General features: G+C 59.0%; 1 protein-coding gene across 1 annotated transcript; it reads right to left on the reverse strand.

The window, feature by feature from the left end:
- Window positions 1–127: 127 nt before the first annotated feature.
- On the reverse strand, window positions 128–10,116 carry TBX2 (T-box transcription factor 2). The gene is made up of 7 exons (XM_039563082.1): window positions 9,659–10,116; window positions 8,660–8,927; window positions 5,980–6,126; window positions 4,763–4,839; window positions 4,515–4,684; window positions 2,604–3,217; window positions 128–1,737 (listed from the first exon to the last, which is right to left on the reverse strand). Exons 1-7 carry the CDS (start codon window positions 10,021–10,023, stop codon window positions 1,291–1,293), a joined length of 2,088 nt encoding a protein of 695 aa, XP_039419016.1. The 5' UTR covers window positions 10,024–10,116; the 3' UTR covers window positions 128–1,290.
- Window positions 10,117–13,004: the final 2,888 nt, after the last annotated feature.

The raw sequence follows: 13,004 nt of genomic DNA on the forward strand, positions 1-13,004 counted from the left end.
CTGTCAGCCACGGAGGCTCCGCGCACCGCGGAGGGGGCGGCTCTCAGCACCGCGCACCTGCGGAGGAGCGGCGGGCCCGGCGGGGCGGAGCGGCCGCGGGAATGAAACAGGCGGGAGCCGGCAGGACTTCTCCGAGTAGATTTTTTTTTTTATTGAAAGATGTGAGAATTCATCAAAACTGAACAGACAGATACCCGAGTAACCAGCACGTTGCAAATCATGTATCTTTTTATTTTAAAACAAATATAGAGCACAGTCCTGTGATATTTAAATTTATTATACTTTTTTTTTTTTGTTCTGGAGTGAAAAATAAAAACCTGAGGTTTATTCCTGCATTTTCTATACCCCGCACTGTAGCAATATTTTAGTTACATTTTGGATTCGTTAGTTTATTTTTTTTCTTGCAAAAGTCCGTTAAAGGATTGAAATCTTAGTTTTAATGACTCCAAAAATTGTTTTATCAGTGGCACATGATTGTCCTAGAGAACAGGCGGGATAAACAATATTTTAAAACACAGAGAAACCGATATCTCCTTCAATCACAAAGAGCTAAATAGTTTTCATTTACAATATATATGTTCATGTAAAATGAAAAAAAAAAAAGAAAAAACTTAAATGCAAGGAGTTAAACTCTAAATATTATGTACACACCAATGTACAACTCTGAATAAATTAATACCAATTTGCATATTCTGGGATCCTTATAGCTTATTTACACAAATTACCATTTATTTCATAAATATCTGCCCAGGTACCCACGAGGCTCCCCTCGCCGTGCCCGCCCTGCGCGGCGGTGGCTGCCGAGGCGGTTTGGTTTCCATCTTCTGTTTCTTATCTCTTTTTTTTTTTTTTCTTTTTTAATTACTTTTCCCTTCCCCCTCCCCTTGCACAGATGAGGGTTTGGCCCCTCTCACCCCCCCACCGAGGCAGGGGCTGGGGCTGCCCCGTCCATCAGGTGTCTCAGCACCAGCTCATCACCCTCCTCCGAGCTGCCCAGTACCCGAAGCGGGGAATTGAAGGGGTCCTGGGGGCTCCAGGGCCTCGGTGGAGTGGGGGGAGCCGCTCCCAGCCCCACAGACGAAGGGGTGGGCAAGCCCTGCGCTCCAGCTGCTGCCTCCTGGCTCCTCTGGGGTGGTGGGTCCGCTTGGTCTGTGAGGTTCGTCCCTCTGCTCCAGCACCCTGCTCCCTGTCTGCTCCCACCCCTCGCTCCACAATAAATATTTATACTGTGCTGTACAAAATACCAGTGCTTCTCGCCCTGCCGGGAGGGCTCGCTGCCCACCCCGCCGGTCACTTTGGCGACTCCCTGCCGGGTGACAGCTCCCGCTGGCTCTCCAGCCCGCTCACCAGTCTCTGGATGTTCTGCAGTTCATTGAGGGACTCCTTCAGGGAGCCTTTGGGGGAGGCAGTGGGGCGCTGGCTGCCCCCCTTGTGCAGGGGCACCTCGGGCAGGGGACTGGATTCCCGGCTGCTGCCGGCCTTGGAGCCCTCGGAGCTGGGATTGAGGCTGGTGGGCAGGCCGGTGGTCAGCAGGTTGGTGCTGGGCGGGATGGTGACCGGGAGCTGGTAGGGGCTGAAGCGCAGGCGGGGCCGGCTGCTGCCCAGGAAAGGGTTGCGGGACAGCGGCCCAGCGGCGGCCGCGCTGGTGGCCGGCATGGCCGAGGCGGCCGCTGCGGCTGCTGCCATGTAGGTGTAGGGGTAGGGGAAGAGTCCGCCGAAGGTGGGCATCGGGATTCCCTGTGGAGAGAGAAAGAGGGGTCAGAGCTGTGCTGGCGCTTTGCTGCATCCCCCCTCCTGCCTGCCCTCCCAGCTATGTTTCCTCAAGAAAGGCAAGGCAAATCTGGAACAGCCAGTGTCATCCTAAAAACAGAGTGTGGGGATGTCCACGTGTAACAGGCTGAGGGAGGTGGTAGAGCCCCATCCACCCCATCCCGACCCAGGCTGGTGACACCGAGCACAAACCCCTCTCTGAGATATACCCTGTCCCCTCCCTGCACGCTGCATGTCCTTGCCTGTGCAGCATCACAGCCCCTTAACCACATTAAAACACATTGTTAAGCAGAATCGATAAATTAGGGGAGTTCAAAGACATCTTTATGTATTTCATCAGAGGGGATGGGAAAGGCAACACCAGCACAGGCATTGTGGGAGCTGTTTCAGAGCTGACAGGAAGACAGGGAGCTGCTGGATGGGGACAGCCAGGTCAGGCAGGGCCACAGCTCCTGACTCTGCCCTTGACTGTGGAGGAGCCATAGCAGCTGCAAAATAATCAAGATTCCTCCTCAAATCAACCCTGAAGCCACCTTCAAAATGTCCCCCACGTTCTGCCTGTGCCACATCTGATAACATGTCAGGGGTGTGTCACTCCCTTGTCCCCATGGGCTGCAGAGGGCCTGGGGGAGGCTGAGGACACCAACAGCTCCTTCCCTGCAATGGGGCCACCCTGCATGCCTCCACACTGGGGGTGACACTGGCCAGGCCTGAGCTGCATCCCCAAAGTGCTCCGCTCACTCAGGGAGCTTTTTGGGAAGACACGGAGATTCCAGGGCCCAACTGGGCAGCAGGGATAGGGACAGGGATGCGGGGCAGGAGCAGGGCCTTACCTGAGAGGCCAACATATGCTGGGAAAGGTGGAAAGGGAAGGGGGTGGCCGTCCCTGCCGCGCCCGGGGCGGACGAGAGGGCTCCATTCTCCAGGCTGCCCCCACCGGTCACAGAGGCCAGCAAGTGTCCCATGCCCATGGCAGAGAAGGCGCCGGGGGCCATGGCGAACTGTCCCGGGTGGATGAAGAGGGGCTGCCCAGCGCCCAGCGGGCTGAAGAACTGCTGCCCGTGGAGGCCGGAGAGAGCCAGGCTCTGCAGGTGCCCGGCACTCAGGTGCGGGGGACTGTCCGTGTGCACCATCAGCGGGGCGAAGGCCTCCTTGCCCAGCCCGCCGCCCTCCGTGTCCTTCTTGCCCGGGTCCGTCTCTTTCCTCCGTCCTTCCACCTTGTCCTTCTCCAGACTCCGTGTGCCGAACAGGCCCTCGCCAGGACCCTCCCGGGGGGATGCACCATCCTTGGCTTTCTCTGGGCTGTGCCTCTCCTTGCTTCGTTCCTCCAGGCACCGGGGGCTGCCACGGGGCGTCCCGTCCTCCCCGCTGGGGCTGGCTGCTGCCACCGGCCGCTCCTCAGGCGCCTTCTCCACCTCCGCGTCGCTGTCAGCCCCTGGCTTCTCCTCTGCAAGGGGATGGAGGGGCAGAGGGTCAGAGCAGAAGCACCCAGGGGAGGTGAGGAAGGGGTCACTTGCAAGAGCCCTGGTGTCAGGGAGAGGTTGTGATGGCGAAGCTGTATTGTTATTAATGGGAGAGACTCATTTTGGGGGCAGAAATGGGCCCTCATGCTATGGTCGCTCTGGGGAAAGGGGATTAACAACAGCAAGTCCTGTGGCTGTGCTAAACAGGAAAAACATGCTTGATGGAGAACCAGAATCTATTACAGCATGGCTCTTGTTAGCTGCAAACTCCAAGCGGGCTGCAGAGCGGGGATGAGGAGAGCAGGCAGCGGACAGCGCGGGAGGAAATGGTCCTGCGTATATTTAATTACGTGGAGCTGATCACCAATGCGCCGTGGATTTATTCCAAATGTGCAGGTTGAGACAGGTTAAAGAGGCAGTTTTAAAGCAGGGAGTATGGTACAGACTTCCCAAAAAGGGGCTTCAATTTAAAAAACCCCATTGAGCTCTCAGAGGAGGAAGGGGGATACGAGGCGAGGGGCTGGCAAGGGTGAGGGGAGCCGAGCCCCTGCTGGAACGGCTGCACTAAACGAGAAAAGCCTTTTGGTGTGGGTGAGGTGAAGCTCTGCAGGCTGGGGCAAATATTCGGGGAAGCCTTTGAAAGTGGAGAGGGGTGTAATAAACCCTGCCTCCAGCTCGGGGTGGGGGGTTGCAGTTTTGATAAAGGTTTGCAGGGAATCAAGTTGGTGAAAAGTTTAAAGAGCAGATTGATAGTGCGGCAAGACAAAACCCAGCATCGAACAACTGCAATGTAGGAGCTGCTGGTTTATTTTCATTTACCAGCTTGAAGCACTGGAGTTACAACATTTTTTCCTCTTTCAAATGCATTAATTTTTTCTTTTCTTTTCTGTTTTTTCTCTTTTTTTTGGGGAAGTGTGAGATTCCCATGGAAGGCAGGGCACGCACCGGTGAGGAGCCGGGCTAACGTGGCAAGCACATGGGCTGCTTTGCCATTTCTTCTTGTATCATATAAATACAAGATGTCAGGTGTATAGAGGATCAAATATATATTCAAGATAAAATATATAAAGAGAAAAATATTTCAACTCGTGAATGCCATTTGCGTTTGCTGTTTTTGTCCTTTCAACCCTTGTGCTTCCCTGCGCGCATCCCCGTCTTTATTTTCCCCGCTGTTTTGCCTCAGTGCCCCCAGGAAATCAGCACGCAGCAGCCCTGAGGGAGCAGAACCGCGACTGTCTGGGGACATCTGGGGACATTTGGGGACCGCGACTCCTGCGTTACCTCTGCCGCTGCCCTTGAGGCGCAGGGGGCTGGGGAGGGCACCCACGGGCGAGTGGAGGGCATCGCGCACGGCCGAGGGCTCGCAGGAGGAGGCGTCTGACTCGCCGCCGTCACGGTCGGGCTTGCAGGGCTCCTCGTACATCCGCAGGGACGGCAGGGACAGCTGCTTCCTGCGGGCGAGAGGCAGCGTTCGGGCACCGGCCGTCCCCCCGCGGGCACGGAGCCGGGGGAACAGGCGCACCCCTTACCTCTTCTCCCGCCGGCCATTGCCCGTGTCCCGAAAGCCCTTGGCGAAGGGGTTGTTATCGATTTTCAGCTGGGTAATCTGTGAGGGCGGAGAAGGAGAGAGAGGACGGCGTGAAGCCCTGGCCGCTCTCCCCAGCAGCCGTCGGGGAGCCCGGGGTGCGCGGCGCAGGCTGCGGAACCCGCGTTAACACACCGCATGCTTTATTAAAAATGATGCTGAGGTTTGGGCTTGAATTATTAATAGCGTCTTAATGATAGGAAGTTATTTTTCACGGCCCCCCGGAGGGAAGATGGCGACTGAGCTGCGCGGCGCTGGTTAAAAGCTATTCTTATCCCTCCCTGCCACGGGCTGCTGGGGCCGGCGACATCAGGGCGCTCAATAATGCATGGCTCTGAAACACGGCCCCGAGAGGGGTGCTGGAAAAGGCCCGGCTGCCCGGCCCCCGCCGCGACCCCCGGCCCGAGCATCCCCCGGCCCGAGCATCCCCCGCCCGACGGGGCCCACGGCCGGCGGCCACCCCGCGCAGCTTGCGGCGGGCGAGCAGACAAAGTGCTCTTTAATCGATTGTGACTCTTCGCCATAAACTTTACGAGGGAAACAAGCCCACCAGGACCCTCAGACAGAGCTGTCAATTAGCATCAGCAGCCAGGGGTGGAGGTGGGGGTCACCTTTTGGGTTAAAACACACACACTACTCTTGGAAGGGGATGGCAGAGGCTCTCTGCTCCCCATCGTGCTCTCCTGGCTCTGCCTGCTCACAGGGTGACACTTGCTAAATCACGAAAGCAACTAAAATTAGCTTATCTGGCTCTATTTTTTGGCTCCTCCAGAGCCCTGGGCACCTTCTCGGTGAGGCTGCCCAGGCCTGGTGCTGCTCTCCACAGCCTGGGCCTGCAGCAAAGACTTCCACAGCCCAGAAAGGTGCAACAAACTCCATGAGGGAATTATTAATAGTAATAATAGAAATACTGACAATAGCATTGATATTAATACTAAAAATAGCAATAATCATACAAGCAGTACGAGGGTGCATCCTACTCTGAGGGCTTGAGGTTTAACCTTTCTCCTGTTGCTGCCTTTTGGCCGCTCTGCCCTGAAATATCCTCACGAACATGCACACACACAAAAATACCCTGATCCTGGGTAGGGGATGGAACAGGGGTGATGGGACAGGGACAGTGAGAGGGCAGGGAGAGGCACAGGGGCTGCCTGGCCATACCTTGTCATTCTGGTAGGCAGTGACGGCGATGAAGTCGGTCTCGGGGAACACGTAGGTGCGGAAGGTGCTGTAGGGCAGCTTGAGGATGTCGTTGGCCCGGACTATGTGGAACCTGGGCTGGTACTTGTGCATGGAATTCAGGATGGTCTGGGTGGGCGAGAGAGCACAGCCCGCGGCTGCCATCAGCCCCACACTCTGTGGGACACACGCATCCAGCTCCCTCCCTAAAAAAACCCCTTTTCTCCCGAAAACAACCAAAAAAAGTGCACCCCACAAATTCACTGGCAGATGCCAGAGAGGAGGATTTCTTTTTTCTGTTGTTGATGCCATTGCAGGATCTGTCCCCAAAGAAGGAGGTCAGGGAACGCAGGCACAACAGCATCTTTGCGGGTGTTAAGCATGGCAATAAAGCAGCAAAAGGGATCTCCCTGTTTTATTACAGCCCTGCAAACGCGAGGCGACTTTTTGACAAGTTTCTCACCGCTTTTCATATTTCCGTCCTTAAAAATAAATTACTATCCCTCACCACCACAAAAAAAATAATGTTAAAAGGCTCTGGGTTAGTGTCGGGGGCGGCAGGAGACGGTGCCAGCCCCAACCAGAGCCTGCGACCTGAAAGGAGCGTTTCACCACGAGCCATAGCAAATTTATGTCTCGGAGCAACGTTGCAGAAGAAACAGCCTTTTTTTTTTTTTTTTCCAACCAGGTGTCTGAAAGCCTCGCCAACACTCAAAGCCGTTCTCTACCCTCTCGTTTTATTTTTTGAGTTTGGTTTGTTGGTTTTTTTTTTTATAAAACCCGAATTCCCCGCGATTTGGCTGAGGATTTTTGGAAGCGGCTGAACACCCCAAGCCGCGCCCCTGGGGCCGCTTCGACCCCTTGCCCCTCGCTGCCTGTTTTCCTGCTCGATAACGTTGAAATAATTCCCCAACCTGCTGTGGTCGGATTGAAATGTAGAATTCACTGCCCAGAATTCGTAGAGGAACGGCGAAAGCTTGAGTAATTATTGTCAAATAACGTCGGCCAAATGGCAAAATAATTATCACTTCATTTCGGTTTAGAAGGTAATAAAAAAAATCCCCCCCCTTTTTTTTTAACCCAAGCAATAATCACCTGCTGATGAACTGTCGGATCGCTGTTCTATTGATATAATCTAGACGGGATTTATCATGAAAATGGTGCAAAAAGTCTCATTCAGGCGTGCAAATCTGAATTCCTTTAAAAAAAAATAATCATCCCTCTCTGACCAGATGGGCACTGGCTAAACCCTCGTCTCCCAGATTTAACACAGTCCGGATTTTGGACAACGACAGATACCAGAAATCTTTAATTGAAGGAGGCAAACCGTTAAAAGCACTGAACCAAACTAGTTTTTCACCAGTACAAAAAAAGAGGTATTTTTTAGACTCCTTCTCTATCGATTTACCTTGCTGGCTATAAATAACCCCGCAATGTATTATTTAACAAAGACGCTGTTTCCTGCCTTAAGAGAAAAAAATAAAAGCGAGAGAGAAAAAAATTTAAAAAAAAAAAAAAAAAAAGAGAGAGTGGAAAAAATAGAGAGGGGAAAAAAATAAAAAGAGAGGAGAAAGTTCTCCGGGAGTCGCGGAGCTGCTCCGCGCTCCCCACCCGAGCGGGGTCCCGCAGCCCCCGCAGCGCGGCTGCCCCGGGCTCCGCCGGCCCCGGCTCCCCGCTAATTACCGTATCAGCAGCGCGGCACGATGAACTTTCCCTTTATCGCCCTAAATGCTTGCTCAGAGGAAGGAGAGCTGGCTGGGGCGCTGGGATTTCCCCCTCCGTGCATTCCCGCAGGATCGCGCTCCCCTCCCGTTCTGACCCTGCTTTCTGCGGGTCTCTGCAAATGCCCAACACTCTTCGCTGTCTTTCTTTTCTCTCTCCCTCTCTATTCTTCCTTTCTTAGTATTTTTTTTTTTTTGGTTGGTTGGGTGGTGGGGGGGTTTTTTGTTGTTTTTTTGGGGCTTTTTGTTAGTAGATTTTTGGCTTATTTTTTTGGTTTTGTTTTGCCACCTTTAGGTGATGCAGATATCATCAACAGGGAAATAAATAGGGGCTTTCAGAGGCAGATGGTTCGGCTGCCAACGACTCCAACCCTTCTCCCGGCTGCGGAAACCCAGCGCAGGTGCCGCCGGCCCCGGCTCCGCTCCCCCCGGCTCGGCCCGGCTCGGCTCGGCCCCGGTGGCAGCGACAGCCCCTGTCCGCCCGCCGCCCCGTCGGGGCTTCCCCGGCTGCAGCCCCCGCACGGCCTCGGCTCCGCACATCCACCTCCCTAAATTCCTCTCCCCACGGAGCCTCGCAGGCTGGGAAGAAGCAGCAGGACCGGCCGTGGAGGCCGGGGATGCGGGAGCCAAGGGAAGCCCGAGGCCCGAGGCAGCCCAACCCTCCTTTTTCCCCCGGAAAACGGGAGCTGCCCCTCGGTGCCGGGCAGGACCAGGGGCTGGGGGCTGAGGGACAGCCAGGCCACCGCAAGGCCCGGCCAGGCCCCGCCGCCCAGCCCGGCCCAGCTGAAGGAGGCTCTGAGGCCCCGCGGTTCCCCCGGGGAGATCACGGGCAGCCTCCGCACCGGGCAAACCCCGCACCGGGCAAACCCCGCGCCTGCCCGGGGTCCCTGCCCGGTGATCCCTGCCCAGGGGGCTCCGCTCTGCCCCGCAGCCGCACTTACAAAGCCATGCTTATCCGAGATGTTGTTGGTGAGCTTGAGCTTGTGAAAGGCAACAGGTTTGGCCATCCACTGCTCCCCCGTGGCCGGGCTGTCGGGGTGGATGTACATGCGTTTGGGCATCTCCGGGTCGGCCTTTCCAGCCACCATCCAGCGGGAGTTGTGGAACTTGTACCGGCAATCGTCGGCCGCCACTATATCCATCAGCAAAATGTACTTGGCCTTCTTGTCCAGGCCGCTCACCCGCACCTTGAACGGGGGGAACATCCTCCTGCGGAGAGACCCAGAGTGCTACAGGGCTGCCCCCGCCCGCCGCCGACCCCTGACGGCTGCGGCCGCACCGAGCCCCCGGCACCGCCCGGCCCCGGCCCCACCGAGCCCCCGGCACCGCCCGGCCCAGGCTGCTGCTCCCAAACCACCATCTTTTAGTTTAGTTCGCTGAGGACTGCCAGCCTTCCTCACGTGCCCCCTCTTCTCATCCCACGGTGCTGCCCACACCGTGGCAGAAAGCAAGGAAAAAGCTCAAAATTCCCATTTCGGGAAATAAGGGGCGAAAACATATCCTTGTTTTCCCCTATTTCTCTGCCCTTCGCCGACCCGCTTGCTCAGCACCCTCGGCTGCCTCCCCCGGGCCCGGGGCCACGGGCAGGGCCGGGGACGACCCCGGACGTGGGGAAAGTTTGGCAGAAGGGAAGGAAGCGGCGGAAACAACGGGAGCGGGGGATTCCGAGCGCTCAATTATCGTGCAAGAATTTAAATTCGGGATCGCGTTCGGAAAAGTAATAATGGGGGGGGGGGGGGGGTGGGGGGTGGGAGCGGTGACGGGAAAGCTCGGAGAAGGGGTGAAACACCTCCGAAAAACTCCAGGGATCGAAACTCCCCGCGTTAATTCATGGGGACGGATGGGAAGCGGGATGGAGTGAGGGGCGAGGGCGCTGCGCGGCGCGCAGGTGCGGGGCGGGCTGGGGGGGCTGCGCGGGGCTGTGCGGGGCCGGCTCTTACCTCCCAGACTTGGTGATCACCATCTCGGTGCCCAGCTTGTGAAACTGGTCCCAAAGCTCTTTGGCTTCCAGCGTTACTTTGGGGTCGTCCTCGACCTCCTCCTCGGGCTCCAGGCTTTTGAGCGAGCGCAGATGGGCGGCTTGGTGGTGGTGTCCCAGGGCCGAGACGTGCAGCCCGGCCTCGGCCGCCCCGGCCAGCCCCGGGTCCGGCATGGGCTTCGCCAGCGCCGCCGGAGGCAGAGCCAGAGCCGGGAAAAAGGACGGCTGGGCGGCTGCGAGGAAAGCGGACATGGGGAAGTCAGCCGGCCGGGGTGCGTGGAAGGGGTGGTAAGCCATGGCAGTCCCTGGGAAGGCTGGATCTCTCATCGGTGCATCCACAAATCCAGGAGAAAAAGAGGGATTCCCTTTACAAAAATGCGTGTGTGTGTATTTGTTGTTTTTTTTTTTTTTTCCCCTCTCCTGCCCAGCGAACTCGCTCGAGTCTCTGGAAGAGGAAGGAAAATCAGCAACACACACGCACACACTCTCCAAAAAAAAAAAAAAAAAAAAAAAAAAAGCATAAAAAAAGAGGCGAAAATCAGCCGATCTAGATTCGGGAAAAAGAAAAAAACAAAAAGAAAAAAAATAAGAAGGAAAAAAAAAAGGAAAAGCGAGGCAGTTCCCGGCTCCAGGGACTCCCGGTCTGCGGAGGGGAGACAGTAGGTCCTTATTTTTTGTTGTTGTTGTTGTTGCAGCGAGGGAGAGCGAGCGAGGGAACGAGCCCTCCCAGGAAAGTCCTTCCCGACACTAAAATAGAAACAAAAGCCGGGTCGGGGCTGCGCGGGGCTGCGCGGGGCGCGGCGGGGCAGGGGCGGCCGCGCTGCCCTCACACCCCCGCGGGCCCGGGCTGCGCCCCGGCGGGGCCGGCCCGGCTCCGCGCTCCGCGCTCGGCGCTGGGGCTCGGGCTGCTCATGGCCAAAGGAGCCGAGTGGGAACGGTGAGATCTTGTCCTGATCTCTGTAAAACTGTGACTATCTCACATGTCCTTCCTGCTCTGATCCGCTCGCTAATGAGCCAAGCCCCCTTGATTGCTGATTTTACGCGTTTCAGACCAATTGTGGATCTGCATAGGCGGGGTTTTGACAGCTCCGGCCAAGCTCCGGGCGCGGGGGGGCGGGGGGCGCGGAGGGAGGGAGGAAGGGAAGAAGGGAAGGAAAAAAAAGGGAGGGAAAAAAAAAAAAAAAAGAAGAAGAAGGTGTCGGAAGCATCGGCAGTAAGAAAACATGTCAACAGAATAAAATATTAACCAATGACAGTGAAAAGTGCTCGAAATCCCACCCCCCGGCTCCTTTCCGCATACCGGGTCAGCCCCGGCTGCGCCGCCGGTGCGGGGCCAGCGCGGAGCCACCTCGGCGGAGCGGGGGAGCGGAGCCACGGGGGCGGGGGGCGGCGGCAGAGGCCCCCGCCGGTCTCCGTGGGGGCGGAAGGCCGGGGAGGGGGGGAGAGGCCGGGGGAGCCCGGCTGCGGCCGCCTTACGACAGATCCTGGAGAGCGGATCGCGGTGGGGCGCGCCCCGCCCGCCGCTCCGCGCACAACCGCGCACAACCGCGCAGCGCCGACGGGGCGGCCGCCGGGAGCGCGGCCCGGCGGAGAGTTGCGGGCGGCGGCGAGGCCCCGAGCGGCGACCTCCAGCGCGGGTGAGTCGCTCCCAGCCGTCGCCCCCCACCCTGCCGGCAGCCGCCCCGACCGGGGGCGGGGGGGTCCCGCCCGCAGCTCCGCGCCCGCGGCGGAGGCGCAGACCCCGCCGTCGAGGCGCGTCGGTACGCGGCCGAGGGCCGGCGCGGCGGTGCCCGGCCGGAGGGGCTGTTTACCCGGGCGGGGGGAGGCAGATAAGGAGGAGGGGGGGACACTCCGGGGCTGTTTGCTGAGGGATTAGGGCCGGTCCCGCCGCGCCGGGGCCCGGGGGGGCGGCGGGCGCGGTGGGTGTCCCCTCGGAGAGGCCGGTTTGGAGATCTGCGCTGATTAACTGAGGGCCGCGGTGGCTGAAGAGGGCCCTGGCGCCAGGCGGCTGAGCCCTCACAATAAAGACCCGTCTCTTGTCACTTCATATTTACCCCCAAATCTTCAAAAAGCGCCCTGCCATCCTTCCAAGGCTCCTGCCCCCGCCGCCTGCGCTACGACCAGGCGGGACGGGGGGGTGGCCGCCGGCCCACTCCTCTGCCCGCCGGCCTGTCCCCCCCGCCCCCGGGCCCTCTCGCTCCGCGGATGCGCAGCGAGGCGCGGCCGCAGCAGCTCGGAGCCCTCGTGGTCCTGTGTCGCTGCTCCCCGCGCAGGGTGGGATGCGGGGACCCCCGGGTGCCCCCTTCCCATCTCCGCTTCTCCTCTTTATTCCTCCGCCCCGGTTCATCCTGCTGATAGCGACCCTCGCTCGCAGCCCCCGGCGGAGCCCCATCCCCGGGCTCTTCTCGGGGCCGATCTCCACCTGCCCGCGTCCCGCGGCAGGTTCACCTCTGCCCGCACCGCGCCCGGCCTCGCACCGCGCCCTACGGGGCGGGCACCACACGTCACCCCCCGAGGCTGCCCGGGGCGGCGGGGCCGGGGGGGTCCCGCTGACCATTGAACGGGCAACGGGGACTGAAATTTAAACCCCGTTTGGACTTTGCTTCATCGCCGCCGTGGAAAACTGCTGACGGCAGCTTTGGCAAAAGTGGGGCTTGCTTGTATATTTTTTTTTTCCAATTTCTCCCCCCTCACGAAGGAAAAGTGGAGCCTTTCATTTTCTCGGGGCGAATCTCCCCACCCCGGGACACGGTTCTCCCGCGGACACCTCGCCCGCTGCTCCACGGGGAGACGCGGGGCCCGGCCCTTCTGGGCCTGGAGCAGCCGTGTCCCCGAGGGGAAAGGTCGCCCGTCCTGCCGGCCCACCGGCACCCCGCCCGCGCTCCCCGCACCGCTGTAACGCCGCAAGCGGCCTCGCCTGCAGAATAAAACCGATCCAGAGAAGCCTCGTCTCCCCGACCTTCCGTAGCGACGGCCGCCGGCGGGGCTGCGGGGATGGGGGCTAGCGGGGACCGGGTACCGTTGGGGACCGGGGTACCCACTGCGCTGCTACCCCTCGCGGCCCCGGTCACGACAGGCGCAGACATGACCCAGGATCCTGCACCGATGGACGGGCCGTGCCCGCGCATCGCCCGTCGGTGACAGAGCACCGGGCAGGGAGAGAGGAGCCAGCGGACTCGGTTCCCGTCCCGAGGAACGGTGACGAGAAGTGTTTCCGCGCAGTCCCCTTCCAGGGAAGGTTTTCCAACCTGCCCCAGGGCGCTGCAGCGCTCGGGGCCACCGTGCCCGGCTCCTGGGAGCCGTCCCGG

Source organism: Corvus cornix, chromosome 19 (assembly GCF_000738735.6).
Source record: "Corvus cornix cornix isolate S_Up_H32 chromosome 19, ASM73873v5, whole genome shotgun sequence".
Classification (NCBI taxonomy): domain Eukaryota; kingdom Metazoa; phylum Chordata; class Aves; order Passeriformes; family Corvidae; genus Corvus; species Corvus cornix.